The 26,529-nt window shown below is 32.3% G+C and overlaps 3 protein-coding genes across 3 annotated transcripts in view; all 3 read right to left on the minus strand.

The window, feature by feature from the left end:
• LOC127728283 (golgin subfamily A member 1-like) overlaps positions 1–9,265 on the minus strand; it is a 57,610-nt gene extending 48,345 nt beyond the window's left edge. Inside the window, exons 1-4 of the mRNA XM_052235593.1 lie at positions 9,164–9,265; positions 1,385–1,484; positions 435–541; positions 150–240 (exon numbers count right to left, since the gene is read on the minus strand). Coding sequence (XP_052091553.1) covers positions 150–240; positions 435–541; positions 1,385–1,466 — 280 coding nt within the window. The 5' untranslated portion in view covers positions 1,467–1,484; positions 9,164–9,265. The remainder of the gene's footprint in view (positions 1–149; positions 241–434; positions 542–1,384; positions 1,485–9,163) is intronic.
• Positions 1,505–26,529, minus strand: part of LOC127728308 (divergent protein kinase domain 1B-like) — a 302,906-nt gene continuing 277,881 nt past the window's right edge. The window contains exon 7 of the mRNA XM_052235648.1: positions 1,505–2,565. The gene's annotated coding sequence lies outside the window, so the exon portion shown is untranslated. The remainder of the gene's footprint in view (positions 2,566–26,529) is intronic.
• Positions 19,429–25,426, minus strand: LOC127728307 (uncharacterized). The gene is made up of 5 exons (XM_052235647.1): positions 25,327–25,426; positions 22,833–23,144; positions 21,825–22,208; positions 20,937–21,041; positions 19,429–20,418 (listed from the first exon to the last, which is right to left on the minus strand). The coding sequence occupies exons 1-5, from the start codon at positions 25,382–25,384 to the stop codon at positions 19,916–19,918; spliced, it is 1,362 nt and encodes a 453-aa protein (XP_052091607.1). The 5' UTR covers positions 25,385–25,426; the 3' UTR covers positions 19,429–19,915.

A 26,529-nucleotide genomic window follows, 5' to 3' on the forward strand; every position in this document is an offset into this window, starting at 1 on the left:
TAATGCTCTCTATAACACACTAAAATAGGTATATAAGACTGCAACTGAGTCTTAGTTTTGTGGCGAGAACTGGTACTGTACTGAAATGGAGCGTTTGTTACTACCAGTGTTCTAAAAACAAATGAATTTATGTGTAGTTTATTTCTTACCAGTTATTTTTCCTTCAAATTTTTTACATTGTTCTGTTCTTTTAAGCAAGGAAGCAAGAACTTCTTCTCTTGAACCACCCGGATCTCGCAGCTACAAGTATAAACAATGAAATTAACATGCAACTTACTGTAAATGTTAACAACTATTTGCTTAAGTGGAGTTATAAAATAATTTTACTGAAGCATTTTTTTTGCAGGAGTGCAGACTAATGTCTTGTCATTTTGTTGTTAATCACCTCTTGCAAAATATCAATAACTAATCAGACAGATATCAACTAAACTTACATCTTCCCTTGAAGCACCAAATGGTGTTGGGGACTGTAAAGCAGAACTGGAACTATCTGATTCATATCCACGATGATCTTTCCATGAAGGACTTTGCACTGAGTTTCCTACACATTAATATGGAGAGAAAAAAGGATTAGTTAAGGCATAGCGCTATTTCATTCAAAGGTAATTCGCTGGCAAGCAATCTTAAATCACTTTAAACTTTGAACCCAGATCTCAATGACATGTCGATGACCTTAATTATTTATGTTATAAGAAAATTTCTTAGACCTATTCCCATTCTGCAATTTCTGTCAAACAGGTTTCAGTTTAGGTCATGTCCAACAAAATATGACCGTTTCTGGGCACTTGGAATTGACCCTACTTTTGAGACTGAATAGGCATGTACCTTGACCTATAATGGTTTACTTTTATAAATTGTTACTTGGATGGAGAGTTGTCTCATTGGCACTCATACCACATCTTCCTATATCTATGTATGATATGAGTAGTCCAGAACCAATCCTATATATATACAAAACATACTCCTAGTAATTTTGTAATATTCAGCTTCCTGATTTTTTTTTTAATACAAAATAAACTGGAAACTGTCATTGAAAATGTGCACACACTTGCCTCTGAATCTATTTTTATTATGTAAAGGTCATTACACAAGCATCTCTGGAATTTCCAGATGTTATGTCATTCACTAATTACACGGCCTGCATAGGAGCAACTTGTTTGTTGAGAAAGTTTATGTCAAAATTACCATGAAAGGTTTCATGATACAATCTATACAAATTTTATTATATCTTTGAACGATTGTTATATTTAGTGAAGCATTTTTTGTTATTTTCATGTTAGTGTATATGAATTTTGCAGCTAATTGCCCTTTAAAGTAAGAGGTGTATGTTGTGACTTAAAATAAGCAAGAAGATTTACAACTGTTTCAAAAATTTGTTCCATACCTTTCAGAGGACTTAATGTTCTATTTCCGTCACCAGCACCTCCATCCTGCTCCTCTATTTTCTTTTTTAATTTGGCAAACATTACTTCATGTAAATAGGCCTACACAACAGATGAAAATCATATCAGGTAATTACTTAACTGTATAAACTAGAACTGTCCACTAAGCTGCAATAATATCTCTGGCATTGTGGACTGACTTTGAAGTTTCATATTGATACAATAAACAATGAAGGAAGGCAGAATTGTGATGTACAGTTGGGGCAAGTATGGACACAACATTCAAGCTTGATACAGCACTGAATTTGGATTGTAATTAAATATTTGACAGCATAGGTTTCTGACACAGAATGAATGTGGTCTAAGAACTTAAAAAATTTTAATTTACCAATTCAAACCATATTATTATTATTTGCTTTTATATATAAATCAGAAATAACCAATTTAAAATGGAAAATTTTAAAGAAAAAAAAGGGAAAAAAATCCCCCCCCCCCAATTTTTTGAACCCCCTTCTGATTCATCACCCCCAAACTCAATCCCAGCCTTCCCTTTGTGGTATGGTACCTTGCAGTACAATTTCAGAGAGATCCATACACTTGAACACAAGTTATTGTCTGGAAACTAGAAAAATGCTTGTTTTTTGGCCCCAAATTCCTGAACGTTAAGGGCAATTACCCCCAAACTCAATTCCAGCTTTCCCTTTGTGATATGGAACCTTGTAGTACAATTTCATAAAGATCCATACACTTACAAGTTATTGTCATGAAACCAGAAAAATGCTTGTTTTTTGCCCCTTTTTGGCCTCTAATTCCTAAAATTTTGAGGCACTTACCCCCAAAATCAATCCCAGCATTCCCTTTGTGATATGGAACCTTGTGGTACAATTTCAGAGAGATCCATACACTTGAACACAAGTTATTGTCATGAAACTAGAAAAATGCTTGTTTTTTGCCCCTTTTTTGCCCCTAATTCCTAAAATTTGGAGGCAATTACACCCAAAATCAATCCCAGCATTCCCTTTGTGATATGGAACCTTGAGGTACAATGTCGGAGAGATCCATACACTAACACACAAGTTATGTCTGGAAGTTACAAAAATGCTTATTTTTGGCCCCTAATTCCTTAACTGTTGGTACCATAACCCCCAAAATCAATCCCCACCTTCCTTTTGTGGTATTGAACCTTATGGTAAAATTTCATAGAGATCCATCCACTTAAACTAAAGTTAGAGTGCGAAAACCAATGTGTCTTCGGACGACGACGACGCCAACGTCATACCAATATACGACCACAAAATTTGATTGCGGTCGTATAAAAACTCAATGGCCTGGAAATCTTACCCACATGCACATTTACATGTACATACAAGGATCTCACAATGTACAAAGCTTCATGTAGATATGATAAACCATGTAGGAGGAGTTGTTATGAAAAGGGGGACATTTATAATTTGAAACTTGGTATTATGTTAGTTTAATACATGTCCTAGTTTGAAAGGGATCTAATTCTGGATAAACTAAAAAGAATAAAAATTCCTTCACATGGTAATACTTGCTGCATACATGTATCATATTCTTTGATTCTTCAAAATTTGAAGTGAATCAAACAAAGGATTAAGAAGTAGGTTCCAGACAGACAAGCTGATATACCCTATACCTTATATCCTATATACCATCCCCTCCCCCCAAAAAATAACCTTCAACTGCAGGGGTATAGAAATCTTTGTTCACCTGAAATTTTCTAGTTGTTGTGGATAAAATTGTTTCTGCAGTGCCTGTTAATACCAAACTCTGCTGTCTCATGGCTGAATTGTATTTCTGCTTTAAATTTTGCTACCTGCTTTACGAATCATGATGCATGCTTCTACATAATTTCATGCTTACGTCACAGCTGAAGTTTGGTCAATCAGATAATTAGATTGTGTTTTTCTATTTAAATAACAGAGTTGAAGTGGGGACAAATCCTCTGGTTTTACTATATATAATAATACAAATTAAAAAATCATTTTAATTTTTGATGAATAACCAAAAAAAAATTTAAGATTGATTTTGCAAATCTCCTGATGATATTAGTCATGGGTATGAAATATCTTTGTAATATCTTTAACCATTTCATTTTTAAATTGGAGTTAAAAATTGTGAGTACTTCTACGTTAGCGCATCCCATGAAAAGTACGGGAATCTATAGTAAATACTAGTAAATAAGGATAGTAAATACTAGTAAATAAGGATTGGTCGCGCCAAAAAGTTAAAAAGGAAAATAGCCCCCCCAAAAAATAAGGTAAAATGAAAAATTTGAAATTGGACATTTACCTATTATGGTTCAATATCCAAAATCTAAGTACATTGTTAGAATCAGCATATCAAAGAACCCCAAGAATTCAATTTTTTGTAAAATCAAACAAAAGTTTAATTTAGGACCCTTTGGACCTCAATGTGGACCAATTTGATAAAGGAGCCCAAAATCCAAAATCTCTAAATAGATGGTTAGATTCAGCATTTCAAAGAACCCCATAAATTCAATGTTTGTTGAAATCAAACAAAGTTTAATTTTGGACCCTGATTTGGACCAACTTGAAAACTGTGCCCAAAAATTCAAAATTTAAATACAGGTTTAGATTCACCATTTCAAAGAACCCTATATATATTCAATTTATGTTGAAATCAAACAGTTTAATTTTGGACCCCGATTTGGACCAGCTTGAAAACTGGGCTCAAAATCAATAACATGCTACGCTGGGCGCAGCTTGATACGACGGCAGTGGTCGAACCCTGAACAGTTGGGGCAAGTATGGACACAACATTCAAGCTTGATACAGCTATAAATTTGGATTGTGATTAAATATTTGACACAGCATAGGTTTCTGACACAGAATGAATGTGGTCTAAGAACTTAAACAATTTTAATTTACCTATTCAAACCATATCATTATTATTTGCTTTTATATATAAATCAGAAATAACCAATTTAAAATGGAAAATTCTAAAGAAAAAAAAAAAGAAAAAAAAGGAAACCCCCCCCCCCCCCCCCAATTTTTTGAACCCCCTTATGATTCATCCCCCCACACTCAATAACAGCCTCCCTTTGAGGTATGGTACCTTGCAGTACAATTTCAGAGAGATCCATACACTTGAACACAAGTTATTGTCTGGAAACTAGAAAAATGCTTGTTTTTTGGCCCCAAATTCCTAAATGTTTAGGGCATTTACCCCCAAACTCAAACCCAGCTTTCCCTTTGTGATATGGAACCTTGAAGTACAATTTCATAAAGATCCATACACTTTCACACAAGTTATTGTCCTGAAACTAGAAAAATGCTTGTTTTTAGCCCCTTTTTGGCCCCTAATTCCAAAAATTTTGAGGCAATAACCCCCAAAATCAATCCCAGCCTTCCCTTAGTGGTATGGTACCTTGCAGTACAATTTCAGAGAGATCCATACACTTCAACACAAGTTATTGTCTGGAAACTAGAAAAATGCTTGTTTTTGGCCCCTTTTTCCTAAACGTTTTGAGCAATTACCCCCAAACTCAATTCCAGCTTTCCCTTTATAATATGGAACCTTGTAGTACAATTTCAGAAAGATCAATACACTTACACACAAGTTATTGTCATGAAACTAGAAAAATGCTTGTTTTTTGCCCCTTTTTTATCCCCTAATTCCTAAAATTTTGAGGCAATTACCCCCACTAACACACAAGTTATGTCTGGAAGTTACAAAAATGCTTATTTTTGGCCCCTCATTCCTTAACTGTTGGTACCATAACCCCCAAAATCAATCCCAACCTTCCTTTTGTGGTATTGAACCTTATGGTAAAATTTCATAGGGATCCATTCACTTAAACTAAAGTTAGAGTGCGAAAACCGATGTGTCTTTGGACGACGACGACGCCAACGTCATACCAATATACGACCACAAATTTTTTTTGCCGTTGTATAAAAATAAACCTGTCACTCCAATTATAATTTTGTTAGTTGATAATTACCACATGTTTGTTATCTTGATAAAAGGTGGAAATTATTGCATGAATAAATTAATAGTAAATACATTGTCCTAATCCAAATACATATACAAATGTGTATATTTAGTCAATTGTAAAAACCTATCATACAAATTTTGTGTAGTTTTATAGGAAGAATAAAAATACATTATTATCTAATGAAAATGATATTTGCAAATCTGGACCCCCAAACAGGATCAAGTAAAAAATATTTGCAAATTTGATCTACTATCTATCCATATACTTATTAATTACACCATTTCTGTTCAAAGGGAAATAACTCAAAATAAATAAAACTATATACCAATCATCAAATCAATATCTTCAAGCATGACAAAAAAAAGTGCGGAAAACAGATTATTTGAGTGAATTTTCTAAGTTCAAGGACCATAACTCTGCACATAATCATCAGACAAGAACTTAATTCGAACTTGATCTGTAACTTGTCATGATAAAACAATTCACCAAATATCAAAACAATATCTTTAAGCACGAAGATAAAAAGTGTGGAAAACTGATTTGCCGGACTGACGGATGGACAGACAGACAGACAGATGGAGTGCAAACCTAAAGTCCCCTTCGACTTCATCGGTAGGGGACTATTAATCATATAATAAGAATCACTTTTGCTACTGAAAGGTCTACAACTCAAAAACGAGAACAGCTAAAATCGTGAAAATTGAACTTGACCCTCATTTAGTGACAGGAAACAACATATCTCAATTTGAAAAGATTTCATCAAAGGGTTTTCATGTTAATGAACGGACACTGTTTGGCAGTCACCAGCCTGCCGTACATTCCCAAATCAACAACCGATTTTTCTTTCAAAAATCCGGTTAAAAATCAAATTCTCCAGGTCAAGTTTTGTTTAAAAAACTCTTGTTTTAAACAGTTTTTTTAAAATTAAAATTACAAAAACTATTAGAAATATGTCTTGGTAAGTGTACAAAATGTCCACTCTTCCATTACTCAGGTAGGTATATCATGTGATTAAAATTCCATTATCTGTGACCCCTAAGACATGAATTTTCATTAAATACATGATGTCATTCTCAACCACAATGTAAAATCAGCTGCATTTACAAACATTGCAATGAACATATGGAAATGCCATTCATGTTAAAAGATTTGTTTAATATTTGTGAGAGTATCGAGAAAATTATTCAGTGGTGTATTTCATTGGGATTAATGCTAGATTTATCTGGCAAGGTATGTAACAACTGTAGCCATGGACATTTTAGATTAAGAAAAGACAGTTCATTTTCAAACAACATGTTTTATTGGAAATGCAGCAATAAAAAATGCAGTAAAAAAGTTTCTATCAGTAACGGATCCTGGTTTCAAGGACATAATTTAAGTCTTGAAAAGATATTATTTATAACGCTTTTTTGGATTTACAAAATAGACCAAGACTTTGTGAAGCATGAACATTCAATTTGTAATCAAACAATCGTAGATTGGTACAACTATTGCCAAGAAGTCTGCATGAAAATTTTGGAAATATATAGTGAAAAAATAGGTGATAGTGTAGTAAATTTGGAAAAAGAAAATACCACAAAGGACGTCGCGTAGAAGGGCAGTGGGTGTTCACGGTCGGCTGTATTGAAAGACACAGCAAGAAAAATCTTTGCCACAGTGGAAAAGCAGATTGAAGAAACATTATTAAAATTAATAAAAGACAAAATTAAAGAACCTTAGTGAGCGCGCTCACATACCCCACGTCCCCACATTGTCATTGGAAAAATAAAATATGTGTAAGAAAAAAAAATTGTATGAGAAAAAAAAATTGAATCATAATTTCCTGTCAATATGCACATCTACATAGTATGTCCTTATTATCTACAAAGTTTCATGAAATTATGTTGTGTGGTTTCAGAGGAGTTGCTATGCCAAACTGTTGTAGAAGTACATTGAAGCAAATAAGTTCAAAGGGGCGTAACTCCTAGAAAAAAAATTGAATCATAATTTCCTGTTGATATGCACATCTACATAGTATGTCCTTATTATCTACAAAGTTTCATGAAATTCTGTTGTGTGGTTTCAGAGGAGTTGCGATGACCAACTGTTGCAGTAGTACATTGAAGCAATAAGTTCAAAGGGGCGTAACTCCTAGAAAAAAAATTGAACCGTAATTTCCTGTCGATATGCACATCTACATAGTATGTCCTTATTATCTAAAAAGGTTTCATGAAATTCTGTTGTGTGGTATCAGAGGAGTTGCGATGACAAACTGTTGCAGTAGTACATTGAAGCAAATAAGTTCAAAGGGGCGTAACTCCTACAAAAAAAATTGAACTGTAATTTCCTGTCGATATGCACATCTACATAGTATGTCCTTATTATCTAAAAAGGTTTCATGAAATTCTGTTGTGTGGTATCAGAGGAGTTGCGATGACAAACTGTTGCAGTAGTACATTGAAGCAAATAAGTTCAAAGGGGCGTAACTCCTAGAAAAAAAATTGAACCATAATTTCCTGTCGATATGCACATCTACATAGTATGTCCTTATTATCTAAAAAGGTTTCGTGAAATTCTGTTGTGTGGTTTGAGAGGAGTTGCGATGACAAGAAACAGGACTGACGGACGGGTCAAAAACATTATACCCTCCGCAACTCGTTGCGTGGGGTATAATAAAACTGGGAACAACGATAATTAGTGACTGTTGGAAAGCTTATGATTGTTTAGGTTCAGAAGGATTTGAACATTTAAAAGTTAGTCATTCTGTAAATTTTGTTGTCCCAGAAACAGGAGCACATACAAACACCATTGAAAGTACCAGGTGTGACCATAAAAAATTATTACCAAAATACTTAACAGTAAAATCCCTTTAAGATACATATTTTAGTCAATATTGTGTACTAAACAAATATATAATCTGCTCTGATGATCTTTTTATTGCATTAATAAACCTTATTTAAAAAGTGTATAATCCAGAGGAACAAAAAAAGACATTGGTTACAACAGAAATGATCACTAGTATCAGTGAATCTCATCGTGCTAATAACACAATGAATAAAAAACCAGAGTACTGCACGAAATTACAAACACTTTAAAATTCTAGTCTGGATGATTTTCAAGCTTAAAATGGGTAAGTACAGTAAATTTATTTATTTTTTTTCAATTCAAAAAGTTAAATACAATCTTAAAACATCATTTGCATCAATGTCTTTTGAAGCGGTGAAAACAATGGCAGCTATTTATGTTCTTGCATAGCAATGCAATTTGGAGTTATCGGTCATGTGCATAAATTGTGCATTTCCCAACTTTTTGGGTCCACCAAAGCAGATTCTACCCTTTTCTGCTTGTTGTATGTGAATTTTAAAATTTGTCATTACTTTTATTTCTTTCTTAGTTCTAAATTATTATTTATGTGCCATTTTTAAAGTGCTTCTGGTCCATCTTTTGTTATGGTTTAATCTGATTCTTATGTATATTTGTCTTATAATTATTTGAAAATAATATGGGGTCTTATATGTACTAACATAATTTTTTTATGTTTAAGTGTACTTGTCTTAGTTTAATCCTTGTTCAAGTTGTTGAATTGTGATGCTATGTATATATGTTAAAGTAATAGTCGTTTGTAACAGCTTTATTAAGCTCATGTTTATTGCTGATTGTACATATGTGCCGACTCTACATAAAATGTACTTACTTATTACTTACTGTCAAAAGTGTTTGTGCAAAATATATTTTTCAGTTTATTGATTAAAGTAACAGACACAAAGTCTTTACTGTAAATTACTTTTAAATAATTAGATATGTATTTTTGGCCTATCCATACCTAATGGAAATCATCGTAAGCACATAAGGGGATCATTTCTTATTAATCAAACCGGATCGCCAGCTTGGCAAATCTTTACATGTCAGTTATCTTCTCCTATTCTACTTCCGGAATTTTCAAAATTTGACCAGTTACCGATTGACGTATATCATTCTTTACACAACGGACTTAATTTTAAAGGGTCTGGATGGGGTTTACAGAATAGAGAATTATGGTCAAAAAAATAATGAATAGAGAAAAATGAGAACAAAAAAAAATTGAAGAATAGAGAATAATGGGATGCAAAAGAATAAAGAATAACTGTGGAAAATAAAAGAATTAGGTAATAATTAATATACTGATTACAGAAATGAATGATGTACAGAATAGAGAAATATAATCACAGAAAAAAATAACAGTAAAATTATTTTCATTAGTATTGAAAAAAATAAGCGTTATCTTTTAAGATAAAAAAAATGCATAAAAATTTAAAGAATACAAAAATTAAAGACACCTCATCCAGACCCTCAACAGTGGCATTTAAAATTTGATACCAAATATTGTGAATTTGGTATTCATTTCAATATCATGTTAAAAAACAAAGACAGAACTGACAAAAGCGAATTTTAAACAATATACATGTAAAAAAAATGCAGCAATAAATACATTAGTGAACTGTATACAGTTGATTAAAATTATGGTTGCTGCTAGGTAAAAGTTTATATGAACAGTAATGTCCTGAATATGCATTTGATTTGTCGCTGGACGTTGAACAGCCATCCATCATCATTAACAGTACTATTATAGTATTGTTGAAAGTGTTGTGAAACGTTGGCTATTAAGATACTTGCCGTTTATTCGTGCTGTTAATGATATATAGGATCAGTTAACTCGTGTGAATATAGGTCTATCTTTCTAACTTGAAAAAAACTTGATGCCTACTCTATTACTGTATACTGTACATTGATCATTTGAGAACTCTAAGTATTTCTCATTCAGCTGACAAAATCACGCTTTGTGTAAAATCTGTCATATAGTTATCACGGTAGTCCAACCCGAATTGCCCATTTCAACTTCGCTTTACTTATGTCAAGATTTTCTTCAATGGTCTGGAATATGATAATGGTCAAATTTAAAGATAGACGTAACGTAATCGGTCAACGGAAAGTGCGAATCGAGAAAAAGTTTCTTACGTGGAGTAGTGATATTTTCTAATGTAAAATTATAAATGCATATACTCCATGACAAAGATGTTTTCGGCAATGAAAAATATGTTTAATATTAAAAAATATCATTAGATTAAGCCCAGAACTACTTCACCTAACAAACAGGAGAGTTTTATGTATAACTATAAATCAATAGTATCTGAAATCGATTACCACCTGCCTTTCGAGGTCTCTTTAAAGTACATCTGTTAAACGAGAAACAAGGCTAGGTGTCTTTATGGTTATATAAACTGTCAACATATTGTTTAAATACGAACCAAAATTAAGTCCAGAAAAAAGTTTAATAGTTAAATACAGAAAAGTGTATGCTCGTAGACAAATTGTAGTGCTATGTTTTTCCTGTGTAAACATGGTAAATAAATGATTTATATGCTTTATATTTTATTGAAGATGCTGTATTTTTTAATGTAATTACAATATGTTTTTATTGTAACTTATCCGATTATAGTTTTATTTTATATGAGGTATCAGTTTTAGCTCAATGCTTTGAATATTGTTTTTGTTGGTATACATATTGATTTAATTTGTTATCAGTAAATCAAAATCAAACTAAAATATTATTGTTATATATGTTAGCGGCAATAAGTGAAATAAGGCATTAAGCTTAAATCCTAGGCAATGAGCTAACACCTATACAGTAAGTCTATTGCCTAAATAATGTTAGGCATTACTCGTAAATCCTAGGATTTAAACTTAAATCCTGAAAATTATGTCCAGGCATTAATGTTAATGCCTAAAATGAAAATGAGAGTAAATTAAAAGAAATTTATTTAAAATAAATTTTATACATAATAAAGGATTAAGAACTAAAGTTTGAAATTCAATAACATGAAATAACATCTTAAGTAAAATATTGATGTTAAAACACATTGAATATACCTCTTAAAATATATGTAAACTTGTTGGATAGTTGTCTCATTGGAAATCATACTGCATCTCCTTATTTTCATATTGATAGAAAATTGTTTTGAAATTTATTTGTTATCAATTGATGCGGAGCCATGGCACAGACTATTTCACAGTTTTATTTTTGTCTATCATTTGTACCTTGTGATCGTCCAATACCTTTGTGTGGAGCAGAATTCTTTTATATATGGACGAATTTGATTCCAATTGACCACTGTTAATTCATTGTTCCTCGTCCATGCAGTAAGTATGTCATGGATATTTCGGTTTGACCACTCAATACTAACCCGTGATTGTAAATGTATTGGCTTCCCGTGAACAATAACTAGTTCTGGTCACATTAACATTAATTAAGATATAACCTTAGATGTAAATTCACGACCTTTGTCACTTTGCTGTTTATGTGGCACATCAAATATTGTGAAAACATAAACTAATTTAAATTAAAAGCCACTTTTGAAGCACTTTTTGACGTAAGAGCTCTAGAAATATAATTTTTAAGGTGATTTTGGTACACCATAAAAAAAGATAGTTTCCATCTCACTTTGATTGGAAATCGATTAAATCAACCTGTCTTCCTAAATATCGCCATTCACCTCAAAAGCTAACGAAACCTTTAAACAGACTTATTCGGAAAGGATATAGTTACGATACTGTTGTCAAGTCATTAAAGATGGCATATTTTGGTACTAGTATTAATATTGGTTCACTCATAGGGTCTTTGCATCGGAAATAAACACATTTATTCTAAAACCAGTTGTTGGCATGATACGGGTTATGTTCTTCTCATATATTTTATGATGGTATGATACTAAACCCCTAACGGGAGGGATTGTACTTGATTTTCATATGATGAAGACATAATCTTTCAATCAGTTTAATTGAGGTCTGGAGCTGGCATGTCAGTAACTGCTAGTAGTCCTTTGTTCATTTATGTATCATTGTCATTTTGCTTAGTTTCTTTTGTTACCTATTCTGAAATCGGACTCGGACTTCTTTTAAACTGAGTTTTACTGTGCGTATTGCTATGTGTTTCTTTATTCTACATTGGCTAGAGGTATAGGTGGAGGGTTGAGATCTCACAAAACATGTTTAACCCCGCCGCATTTTTGCGCCTGTCCCAAGTCAGGAGCCTCTGGCCTTTGTTAGTCGTGTGTGTGTTTTAATTTAAGTTCATTTATATGTTTTGGAGTTTAGTGTGACGTCCATTTTCACTGAACTAGTACACAATTTTATTTAGGGGCCAGCTGAGGACCACCTCCGGCTGCGGGATTTTCTCGCTGCGTTGAAGACCCATTGGTGGTTTGACTATAATACTCCCTTCCCTATGCACATTTTATCATGTTACAATTTTCACAAAATGGAAGAAATAGTACAATGTAACCATGATAAATGTTTGCAAAGCCATATAGGTTAATTGTTTAATTTTATGGTCTATAATAATAATAGGCCGCTTTGATATATTTCTTTATGCGTTTTTCCCAAAATACCATACAGTTCCTCTAGAAAACATAAACATTGAAATTTCCCTCATTATTCTCTTTTACTTTAGTTACCAGTCTTTCAAACCGCAAATGGTAAAAAAATGTCATACCATTTTAAATTGTTATAGTCTATAATTGCCTTATTTTCTGATTTCGAAAATTTAATCTTTGCCAAATGATCATTGTACTTTTGTCTTGGGTATATGATCATTGTACTTTTGCCTTGGGTATATGATCTTTGTTTTCCCTGATTCAAATTTATATTCCGCAAAGATTCAAGATTTTTTTTTGTTTCTTAAATGCTAATAATCCAGATTAAGAAATGAAAAGACAAGATGGGTATTTAAGAAAAATTACATATCCAATAAAACAGATGGAAAGATGATGTGACTTGCAAAATTTCATATCTGCAGTTGTCTTTTTTGACCAGCTCAAACTGGCTAGACCAGTCCATTGAAGAGCAATACCACAAAGAAATACGAGTAAGTTCTGTTTTGAATACGAAAAAATACTACAAGACGAAGATCTTTTAAATAAGTTTATATTATTTTTTGGAATATAATTTTTTAAATATTGTTCATCAAGAATATTTCACCGAATTAACATGTATTTGGAAGATAAAAAAAAAATCCCAATATTAACTTATTGCCTGAAATGATGTTTGGCAATATGTTGAATAATCATCACCAGATTTCAGGAAATAAGCTTAATGCCTGGAAATTTCAGGCAATAACGTAATGCCTAGGCGTTAGCTTATTGCCTAGGATTTAAGCTTAATGCCTAATTTCACTTATTGCCGCTAACATATACATAATTATGCACATTCATGGCTCTACAATCTGTCGATACCTGTATCTTGGCAATGCACAAGGTCATGTTTTACTCTGACTGTCAATGGCGTCTTGTATGTTGGATGTGTACTGATTAATATTTTAGTCTTATATGCATGATTTTTATATTAATTGTCATTGGCTTTGAACTAACTATCAGCTCTCAGTAACTGCGAGTACTCTCAGATCTGTACTTAGTGGCTTTTTTGTTGTGGGGATGTATAAATACCCTTCCACGTCCGGTCTGTGTCTTTTTTGTTTGTTTTTCTACTTTGTATCGATCTGATGAGTTAAATCCTTTTCAACTGATTTTTATAGTTTGATATTTTGTTCTTATGTTGTACTGTTACACCAGGTTATGCCGGGGGGGATTTGGCGCCAGCAAACTAGTTTAATTCCGCCACATTCTATATGTGCCGGTCCCAAGTCAGGAGTCTGTGATTGAGTGGTTGTCGTTTTTTGCTGTTTCATATTTGTTTTTCGTTTATTGTTTCAGTGCCTAGTTTGGTATTGAGTTGTGCCGTTCCACCACTGTCCCAAGTTAGGGGAGGGTTGGCGCCTTCAAACATGTTTAACCCCACCACATTCTGTATGTGCCTCTCCCAAGTTCGGAGCCTGGTGGAGAGATGTCTCATTGGCAATCTTACCACATCTTCTTATTTTTATATTAACGTAAACATTAATTTTTAAGCATCTTTCTAAATTCTTAGTTGTTTTGCGAGCAGAATTTTATTAGATAAAAGTTATATATACATTGTTGGTAAATGATTGTCACGTTGTTTAAGCGTCTTGTTTGGATGTGGATTTATATCTTCCATGTCCGAGACAACGGTAACTGTTCATCTGTCTTTGTTTGGGATCCTATTTTTCCCATATATGAATTCATTTTCAGGTGTTATTGTAAACCGCATTAATTTGTATTGTCTCTTTGAATATTTCTTTCTCTTACAAAATAAAATGTCTTTGTCCCTGTGGTTATTTACAGCATGACCTATGATACAATCGAATAGTTACGAAGAATAGTGACAGTAGACACATTTAAATTCCGCAAAAGCGCCATCATTAAAATAGAATTACTCAGTCTAACCATGTGATCCTTGGAAGGTGGTAAATACAGTGCAATTTTGATAAGGAAAACGAAAATTAATCAATTCTCAGTCAAACTCAGTGAATTTCATTTAATTGACAAATTCAGTAATACTCGTAATGTTTTGCTTTGAATAATCAAGAATTCTGTTATTATACTATAGAAATTTACCCAAAGGAATCTAATAATATCAGCAATAATTGTCCTTTTTCTAGATCGATTTGGATATTTCAGTTTTATACAGAAAAGTCAATATGTTCCCTATTGTTAATTTTCCTTTTTTGGACGGGATTGTTCCTTTCGGTTTTCATACGGTGCATATATTTCCCAACTCGTTTGCTATGTCCCATGTTTGTAGTGACGTTTTTTTAAACAAAATAAACAAAAATTTGGAAAGATTTTAAAAGGGGTATTAGCTACGAGATATTAAAAAAAAATATTCATTTTGTTCAATCATTAATGAAAGTAAAATAATGAAATAATAATTTGCTTTTAGCAGCCAGTTTGGTTTAATTTTGTCAAAAAAGCTAAGAAACATCGCTGAGGATCACTTGCAAGTGAATAATTCGACCTCATTGAATTCGTATTCGTGTGACCTTCAATTTAACCCATTAGCTTGAGATGGGACACGCATGTATTCAACTATTGAAAGGAAAAGAACGTAAACATTTATAGTGAATCAAGAATGAACCATTTGGTTGACTGATTCGATCCATAAAAATTTCATTCTTATACAGATAAAAACGATGATAAACATACTTATTAACCTACAATATGAAATCAAACAGACTTAGAAAAACCATTTTGCATTTGGTCGCTATCTATTTATATTTTTATTTATGTTTATATCGGGTTATATGACCGTCGGCAGTTTTCGGAGGTCATCTCGATGGTTAATTAGATGACGTCTAAAAAAAAATTAAAAAACAACACGAAATTCTGATTCCTATTGTCGAGTCCATGCATCGTAAATTGTTTATTTTAGACTTTTTGTAATTTGGATATACGTTTTAGTAAGTTAAGAATCAAATGGCTGCTGCTAGGTGAAAGTTTATATTAACAGTATCGTCTTGAATATGCATTTAATTTGTCGCTGGACGTTGAACAGCCATCCATCATCATTAACAGTACAATAAGTATTATTGAAAGTGTTATGAAACGTTGACTATTAAGATATTTGCCGTTTATCCGTGCTTTTAATGTATTTATAGGATCAGTTAACTCGTGTGAATATAGGTCTATCTTTCTTACTTAAAAAAAACTTGATGCCTACTCTAATACTGTATACATTGATCATTTGAGAACTCTAAGTATTTCTCATTCAGCTGACAAAATCACGCCGTGTGTAAAATCTGTCATATAGTTATGTAGATATAAGAAGATGTGGTATGAGTGCCAATGAGACAACTCTCCATCCAAGTAACAATTTGCAAAAGTAAACCATTATAGGTCAAAGTACGGCCTTCAACACGGAGCCTTGGCTCACATCGAACAGCAAGCTATAAAGGGTCACAGAAATGACTAGTGTAAAACCATTCAAACAAGAAAACAAACGGTATAATCTATATAAAAAACGAGAAATGAGAATGACTTATGAACCACATCAACAATCGACATCCACTGAACATCAGGTAGTCCAACCCAAATTGCCCATTTCAACTTCGCTTTACTTATGTCAAGATTTTCTTCAATGGTCTGGAATATGATAATGGTCAAGTTTAAAGATAGACGTAACGTAATCGGTCAACGGAAAGTGCGAATCGAGAAAACGTTTCTTACGTGGAGTAGTGATATTTTCTAATGTAAAACTATAAATATGCATACTTTAACTTTGTTTAAACCTGTTTATTTACGTTTGACTTTAATTATTTATCCCTTGTAATTTTTTATTAACTGTGTATTTGCATTCAGGTGTCACAGGTTAAATTTATTCGTTCATTGTGTGTTAATTTACGTTTTTTGATTGAGTTAAGCCTTCCAATTGATATTTTATAGTGTGTTTTTCTATGTTGTGATGTTATACTATTGTTTCAGAAAAGGGAGAAGGTTTGGTACCATTAAAACGTTTAATCCCGCTGCAAATGTTTGCACCTGTCCTAAGTCAGGAATCTGATTACAGTAGTTGTCGTCTGTTTATGTAGTTCATACGTGTTTCTCGTTTCTCGTTTTTATATAGATTAGACCGTTGGTTTTTCCGTTTAAATGGTTTTACACTAGTAATTTTTTGGGGCCCTTTATAGCTTGCTGTTCAGTGTGAGCCAATGCTCCGTGTTGAAGGCCGTACCTTGACCTATAATGGTTTACTTTTATAAATTGTAACTTGGATGGAGAGTTGTCTCATTGGCACTCATACCACATCTTCCTATATCTATATACTCCATGACAAAGATGTTTTCGGCAATGAAAAATATGTTTAATATTAAATTATTTTCGTTGTCAGTGTAATGTTTATAAATAATGCATGACTTCCCTTTTAGGCATTTCCTTTATGGATTAGTTTTTGGGATATAAGGAATTTCTTATAATTTTTGAAATTATGATAAAAATTGTGTTTTAGACATTAGATGACAAAACAGTACAATGAAATGGTAGGAATTGTATATGTTTCCTGATTGTGAGTATGAATGTAAATCATGTAATATTTTAGTGAGGAATTATCTTTTTTTATATACAGTTCAAATCATTAAATTCAAAATTTGAGTTTCAACTAAATTTTATTCACAGCCAATACGTTAGTTCAGCTCTTTACATCAAATACTACTTAATTATATCAGGGAAACGTTCACATAAAATGCCTTTAAGAGTTTTAAATATATTCAAAATTTAATTAAATTCCTGTTTTTATTTTTTATCGGAATATTGGAAATTACTATTCTTCCCAACCGCGGATCCAGTAATATGAGTTTTGGTAGGCGTATTAGCTAAAGATTTAGTTATGTTTAATTTGATTTGTTTCTTCTTTTTTTGCATTGCTTTGATATTGTTTAATGTTTTAGTAATTTTAAGTTATTAATATTCTCACAATGTCATCAACGGATCCAATTTTACTGCACCAGTAAATTTCAACTTTTGATTTTTTTTGTTTGTTTCAAGATTCAACTTTTAGCCAGTTTCAATCACAAATCCTTTCAATCTGATAGGTGTGCTTGCGGCCAGGTGTAACTCATTTACCGAAAATCTCTGTTTTGAACTGTAAATAGACATAAGCAATAGGATAATCCCCTACTAAGAACATGCTTTACATTCATTCTTCACAATTAGGAGACATCAAAGCCTACAATTACATTAGTCGAGAGCACTTTGCTTTATTCAAAACATATTTTTGGGCATACTATGCCTTAATTTTTGTCCAAATGCACAGGTTTGTCTGCCCTCGGAGTAAATTTTGTGGTGGAATCGTTTAGTTTTCAAAATTGAACGATTCTCTACTTTCGGTTTAAGTTGGTTGTCGGCTGACTACTACATTTTTTTCATGGTGAGTGTAGCGTAAAACAAGTGGATTCCAGTTTACTTTCGGTTTTGGTTTGTTTATGCATTACTATGGAAATTTACCTCAGGAATAGATTACCTTAGCTGTATTTGGCAAAACTTTTAGGAATTTTTGGTCCTCAATGCTCTTTAACTTCGTACTTTATTTGGCCTTTTTAACTTTTTTTGATTCGAGCGTCACTGATCATGATGAGTCTTTTGTAGACGAAACTTCAATCCTGGTATCTACGATGAGGCTATTTATAATATTTAGAAACAGGTTATGGTTAGCAAACCCGGAAATATTCCGATCGGTAGTTGTAAAGTTAAGGGCCGTCATTCAAACGTTTTAGCAATAAGGGGTTTAGGTATTCTACAAACACTCATAAGAATAAGATATTTGGCATCGTCCAAAGTAAATGGTATGGTCCAATACTTAGTATAAAACCTGATGCGCTGTCAGAAACAGGCTGACCGACCGTGCAAGGGCTGTATAGCCAGTCAAGGTCGTTAAAAACTTCCATTTATTATAAACAGGCTAAATAGCCAGTCAAGGTCGTTAAAAACTTCCATCATCAAAAAGGCTCTCTAAGAGGATAATCAAGACGTCTAGAAGAAGCAAAAAGGTACTTATTTACATTTTGAAATTAATTAAATAGATTCTGAATAAGAATCTATCTGCGTACCTGAATAAGGTTGCAGGGAGTATATAAAATGAACATACGCACCGGGTAATAGGTGCATAGACGACTGTGCGATTATAGTGCACAAGCAGTAAAGTAGAGTGCTCTGGTTAAGCAGTGCACAAGTAGAACAGGCCAGATAGTGCACATGAATAGCAGTGCATAGGTAGAACACATCAAAGATCCGATAGTGCACTGGTTGCTGCACGACACATACGGACTGCAAAGTCAGGAACACATCCCGCACATTACTAGCGGATGACAGTGGCCAAAATAACAAGTACACGATAGATATTAGAAACAGTGCATATTCCAATATCTAGGGGTAAACTCTGGTACGATACCCATTAGTCACTACACCGAGTAACTTTCCATTGGACAAGAAGGGGTGAGTATGTTCAAAAATAACAAAAAGCTTTTGTTGATATACAATATCTGACTTTTGAATTGTATTTATAGTTTCATAAAACGAAGTTTTGCTATACAAAAAGCTTTCAGAATATAGTGCCATAAAAGAAATCTTACGAACAAATGTTAGTCTATATTACCGAGACTTGCATCAACCAGCGCAAACATTGAAAACAGATGTATATGTAAACATGTTAAATTGAATGTTCTTTGTTATTGAACTGCTTTATTAAATCAATCATCGGTCCATAAAGGGCATGTTACATAATAAATAGACATAAGTAAAGAATCAATAATGATAATGACAATTTGAAGTTAAGTTATAACTATAACAGTTGTTTTCTTATTGTAAAACATTCATAACAAATCAAAGCCACAGTGTTGCATATTTCTCCATGTTCACATGAAAGAAGCCAAATAAATTATTTTCTGTATTTACGATTTTAAAAATTAATACATATTTTAAAGCAGAATCTAACATAACTTATCGTTGTTGTTCGAATGTTGGGCATTCCGTAAGAAAATTAATTTTTATCTTCAATCGAATTTAACGAACAAAATTTACAAATTATTTTATCTTTGCCAATCTTGTTTTAACGACCCTGATCAATAGCTAATGTGACTTATCTATTATGAAAGACTGTTTGATAGTTATTGAACCGTCACACAGGTTCTTTAGTTTCATTGATTCTTTTTCTTCTTATCATTTTTACTTAAATGCTTTCGTCCCTTTCCCCTACTCCCTTTTCTGTTCTTTCTTCTTTTATTTGTCTTTTTTCTAGATTTCTTGCATTTAGACAAAATATTTTTATGTCTGGCACAACAACTGTTGCATCTTTTTATAAACTTCTTTTTACATCTTGTTGCATTTTCACATTTCTTGCATAGCTTGTTTAAACGTTTTCCACGTAGGTTGCACTTTTTCTCTTTAGCTTTGGTACATTTATTTGGTACATCTTTCCCTTTACAGCATTTTCGTTTGCATTTCTTTCCAAGCCTTTTTCTCTTTAAGCACTTTGTACAGAATTTATCCGAGATGACTGGGGTTTCAGTTGATAGTTGTGTATATGAAACAGGCATTTGTGTAGAAATATGATACAGAGACATCATTTGTTTACAGGCTTCGTCTTTTTCGCGTTCTTCGACAAGTTTGTTTATTCTTTTTTTCTTCAGACAAAAGTCATCTAAAACGAAATATTCCATATAGAATCGTAACTAACTTAAAGGAAATAAACTCTAGTTGTGAAAATTTTTATGAAAGATGCATAAATATATAGTTTAGGAAAGATTCACATCAATATACTTTAGGAAAGACACATATTTATATATTGAAGGAAGGTACATATCTATACCGTATATCTTAGGAAAGACACAAATCTATATATTCTTGCGGCAAAAACTTCACATCTGGTTTTAAATAAGAAAAGAAAATGCACACAAGTAAGATAAACCATAATGAACACACGATCTGCACAGATGTATACATATCTTTAGAATATGTGATGACCTAAAGGAACAATGATAGACATTTATGAATGCTGTGTTAAATTTAGACATAAAAATCATATAAATCACATCAGTTTTAAAATATTTTGTGTCTTCTCGGTTTGGTAATCCAAAAAAGCCATGCCTGTTCTCATTTGTTCTATGTTTTTGTCTCTGACCTCGTTTTTTTTTCTTTTCTACGATTTATCTAACTTACGCGTCGTTTGAATCATATCAACTGGTTGGTTAGCATGGTTAGCTGTTGATATAAGCCCATCACATGCCGACATATTTTTTGCTCCTCTCTCTCCAACATTCAATCCTGAAATTACCAGATGAATCGTATAAAAAGATGAAGTAAATGTAGAAAATATCTATCTATCTGTAGATTGTGCAGATAAGGTCATATATTCGCGAGTATCAATTAGTTCATAAGAAAAAATATTAAAATAAAAAAAGATAAGGATATTTTGGTCATAAAATAACACATTTATTAAGTGAATAATGCCAATGAGACAGCAATCACACTACCTACCCCCCCCCCCAAAAAAAACAAACACATATCCCCGTCCCCCCAAAAAATAAACATCGGGTCGTCGACAAGAGACAAATGTCAATACAATATGTAAAGCGCAAAATAGCACAGAGTCTGAAAAGGTTGTGAATACTTTGAACAGACTCAAAAGGATCTGCCATCAACCCTAAATTCCTTAAATACAAACTTAGAAAAGAAAAAGACCGACGCACGCAAAAGTACACAGAAAAAAATCCATGAACAACAGCAACATTAAGATTTAACTGAAAACATTCATACATTCTAGTGCTCAGAAAAGCACAGTCATCCATTTTAAAATTATGTGTTATGATCACTGTACGATACATGTATATTTTCTTTTGTTAATATGTCTATATCTATCTATCTTAAAATACATTTTATATGTTACCTTTCGTGTAATTAAAGAACGAGAAAGAGATAATGTTATATTAATGCAGTTAATCTTAAGGAAAAAAATATTATCTATTAATATAACTTTTTTATTTTTGTCTATTAACGTTTTCTATGTTTTGTTTTGGGTGAAGAACAGTAGTTAGTTTTAAACATTACGTTTGAAGCATATAAGAAAGCCAGATCCTCCTTTTGTTGTGGCAGGATCTGATGTAAAACTAAACACGATCTTCGTATCGGCAGCAGAAAATTCCCTTTGGTAACTGTTGTTTGACACTTGTACTCCATTAATACTAAAATGGTCATTGTCCTCATCTATGTTCATCAAGTCAACAGATACTAGAAATCGTTCATCTGCCACTGGTCTTAAGTGGATGGTTTTAGTACACCGAGCAGTTAACGTTGTATCTAGATAGTCAGTGAATGTATCTTTGCCATAAAGCCATGGAATGCTGTCGTGACTTCGTATAATTCCTTGTTTAATATTTGAACCTAGGTCTATTTTACTGTCACAGATTTGCCCTACATATGTGTGTGGACTTTCTGAAATAAGGTAAAAGATATACATGATATAGCAAAGGGGTTTATTACAGTCAGCGACCAAATGATATGATTTCCGTGCGTACAACAAGTATCTCTGGAATAACCTTCATCGGGTATGACCTTGACCAAACGTCTTGACAAAAAAATATAAAACGTTGGAGTGCTTTAAAAACAAACCATTTAACTTTAAAGACAAATTTTGACTGAGTTGCAATCTTAGTTTTTGGTACGATCACAAAATTAAATGCAGTATTTTTCTGTTATGCAAACTAAAAGAATCATTTAAAATCGTTCCAATACCAAAACATAAGCTATTTGGAGCACAGAACTATGCTTAGAACATCTATACAACACGTGGCATCTTAAGATTTTTAATCATAAACCCTTTGCTCATTCTGAAAATGTGACAAAGAAACCAAGAAAAAAATAGACGACAACAAGGTAACAATCATACAACCAAAGGACAGACCACAGAAGGTTTTTAAATTCATGTACTAGTAATTGGTAGTCTAAGTTTGAAAATCATTAAATCAAATAGTGAGTAGAGAAATAAATCAAGCGAAACTCAAATATTTTTTTTATCACTTTTTGATTAGAAATGTAAATTACATTGGGTTTACTTACTCGTCATATCAACACACTGCCAATTGTGGATGTACAGAGATTCCACTTCGGTAAAACATTTTAATAATGGCGTTGTCGGGAATCTAATCTTACAACGTTGCTTCCAGTAACATTCGGAAGTATCAACTAGGAGTTCTACCGTCTTTTCTTTGCAAGATGGGTTTTTGTTATTACAGGGTTCACTCGCTGCCTTTATATCAGGTCGATATATAACACTGCCAGATGGACAGCTGATGTTGACTCCTTGTTGCTGACAGGTATCTACAGTTGTATTTTTGTCTATACATATTTGCTCTGAACTAATCGCACTGGCTGTAAAAATGAAAGTAAAATGACTATAAATTCTTATCAATGTAATTTATTTTTCAAATTAATGTCTTTTATTGAATCAACGGAAAGACATGTTTTTAGCTTGTTAATTATTCAATGTATGTGAGTTGCAACAAATAAAATTGCGATCATATTTTTTAAGGCCCATTAATTCAAATAATACATTTTAAATTTATGAGAACATGACCTATAGCTGTAGTTGGAGATCGTATAAAAAGAACGAAGAATTGTGGAAAAAAACGTAAATTAAGTGGAAGGAAAACTTATAACTTATCATTTTATAAAGACATCCGAAAATTTCAGTTATACTCGTAAAATTAGTAAAACACAAAGGAAATGAGAAAATTTAAATCTTCAGACAATACAAAAGTAGGGTCGAAAGAACAACTATCAAGGAACTTATTATTTATTATCTTTTGTCATAACGTATATAAAACAAATAAATTAATACTTTTTGGAGTGTAAAACATTCTTTATATAAAAATAAGGAGATGAGGTATGATTGCCAATGAGACAACTATCCACCAGACTTAAAAAGAAGTGGTGTGTTTTGTATAACTTGTGTGCTTTTCATGGTCTTTTCAATTAGGTTGACAGTTATGATATTTCGACTCTCTCACTTCCACAAAGTCATATTAAACAAAACTTTTCTTATTTGAATAAATGGGCCTTTAAACATATGATCGCAATTTTATTTATTTAATTAATATATACAACAACACTTACTGTTAACTTGATGATATTTTTGCGTTAAATGCAAAGGAATTCTCTAAATATACTGCCGAAGTTTACCCAAGGGAAGTTACTTATATAAATTTAATATAAACAGCAATAACTGTCCTTTCCTAGATTTAGGTAATTTCAATTTCACACGGGAAATTCAAGACAAAAAATACGACAAAGGGGACAATTTTCCTTTTTTGGACGTTGATGTTCCTTTTGAACCATTTTATAGTGTTTATACCCAACTTGTTCGCTATGCCGTTGTCTGTTGTGACGTTGTGGATTTTAATGAGCACAATCTATGTAGCACTGGTATTTCAGGAATTTCGTTACCACAAATTACTTAAAGCCTTTACTAAATTCTTTCATAGATAAAAGAGTTGGTTTGACACTTTGGTTGTACCTTTAGAATACTTATTACAAACGGGATATCATATCCTCATTTTTTACGGCGATGTTGTTTTTAGAGTCCGCTTACTTAAACTTATCATTAGAATGAACTTATGCTTAAAGGTTTTAATTTTTACTCTTTGGTAAGATCTTTGAATATTGTCTTTATCAGTTCAAGCATTGAATTTGTTATCCATACATTAAAATATAACAAAGTATGTATTCCTATATATCTAGTCTAAACCAGGAGTCTGCATTTTAATGGTTGTTGTTTGTAGCTGTCTATCATATTTGATTTTCGTTTATTCTTTTTTTAACATAAACCAAACCGTTGAATTCGATCTGGTTTGTTTTTCATTTGGTCATTTCGGGACCTTTTAAAACTTTTATAAGGTATGAGTTTTGTTAGTTCATTGTGGAAAACCGTATGGTGACATATAGTTGCTTATTCCTCATCTACGTGATTTTGTCTCTATTGGATAGTTATCATATTGGCAATCATACCATCTACTTATTTTTTCTATGGTAACTGTTTTTTAAAATCAGTGATATTAGTATTAAGAAATTTAGAAACGATGCAAAATAATTATTATTATAATGGACTGTAATGTTATTGGCCGATAAGACATTCATTTTAAGTTTTAAAGTTTACGATTTTCTATCAATTCGTCAAAATGTAATAAAAAATTTCCTGATATACTGCTACCTTTTTCTTGATAAAAAAATCAATGATCATACGCAATACTAGCGTGCTAGAATTCTACTTGTATGTGTAGAGGCAAAATGTTAACAAAATATAAACAAATAAAACAAAATAAGAAAATATGAAAATATACTAAATATTGCTCTTTACATAGGTAAGAAAAAACCATAGAATTAAAAAATAACGATTAAATAAGTATTGTCAATATTGGTATTACAAAACACGCTGATTTTGATTATAAGTAATAACCAAATACAGAACAGTATTTGCTTTGCTTATTTATCTTTTTCGCTTCGGATACAGCCACTTTTCTGTAACGAAAGATGTAGTGTTCATAAAACAGTTTACCTGCTAAAAGGATAATGAAAGAAAACGACGCTGTCAGGTCCGTTAATAAAGCTCCCATTTCATATTATAAATATTTAAGAATTGATTTATTGCTATAAATTTATATGAATTTATACTATTTACAATGAAATTTACAAGCTATTCATTACAATTGGGATTCCCCATAATTGTTTGAGATCATATAAAATTTACATCCCTTCCGTGTCAGTGTAGAATGTCGCGATAAGTACCATTTCCCATCTGATCAATTGACATTCACTAATTTTCAAATTAAAATATATCCGATAATCAATGAATTTTGTATGTAAATATCAGTTTTGTTTGTTTGATTGGTAGGGAAAATGAAAATACGCAACATATATATTGTGTTAATGTTTATTTATAAAAAATTCAAAACTGAACTGTGAAATACATTGCAATCATTAGGAAATGCCGACGGAAAGTTGTCATATTTTCCTTAAAAAATTAGCATTACTGCTATTCATTTTTTAAAATTAAACGTGGGACAACAATACTCAGTTTATGAAGTGGAAATTTCTGTTTAATGTACTTAAATTCACAATTATGTCCCAGTACGAAACTTAAAGACATTGGATTCTTATGGGGCTACCAACAGTATTAACACGGTCTACCATAAGATATGGGTCATTCATCAGGTACAAGTCAAATTTTGCGTCATGTTTTGTTTATTGTTATGTAGTTTTTAAGTTAATGGACTTTCGATGGTATACGTTTCCAACTTTCAGTGATAAAACAATTAAAACAAAAATATACTGTTAATAAAAAAAATAGAACCAGATATGGTATGTATGATTGCCGATGAGACAACTATCCACTTGAGACCAACATGACGAGGATGTTAAAGAACTACAGGTCAGTGCCGGCCTTCAACAATGAAAGAAACCCATACCGATTAGTAAGCTACAAAAGGCATCGGCATACAAAATGTGAAACAATTAAAAAGAGAAAATATATTTATGCTACGACAATAATCTATTGAAACATTGTGCAGTCGGCTAACAAAAACAACCACTGGATTATATGCTTCTGACTGGACAGGCACATAGGCCTTTCGGAATTTAGGGTCCTCAGTGCTCTTTGGCTTCGTACTTTATATGGCCTTTTTACCTGGAGCGTCAATGTTGAGTCTTTTGTATAAGAAATGCTTGTCTGGCGTAAAAAATGTAATCCTGGTATCTATAT

The sequence above is a fragment of the Mytilus californianus genome, unplaced genomic scaffold (genome assembly GCF_021869535.1).
Source record: "Mytilus californianus isolate M0D057914Y unplaced genomic scaffold, xbMytCali1.0.p SCAF_2, whole genome shotgun sequence".
Taxonomy (NCBI): domain Eukaryota; kingdom Metazoa; phylum Mollusca; class Bivalvia; order Mytilida; family Mytilidae; genus Mytilus; species Mytilus californianus.

Coding starts and splice junctions, on each gene's coding strand:
- LOC127728307 (XM_052235647.1), bottom strand. CDS start 25,384: ATGGGAGCTTTATTAACGGACCTGACAGCGTCGTTTTCTTTCATTATC. Junction 21,042..21,824: donor CTTTCTTATATGCTTCAAAC/GTAATGTTTAAA, acceptor TGGTAATTTCAG/GATTGAATGTTGGAGAGAGA. Junction 20,419..20,936: donor TGATATGATTCAAACGACGC/GTAAGTTAGATA, acceptor ATTTCGTTTTAG/ATGACTTTTGTCTGAAGAAA.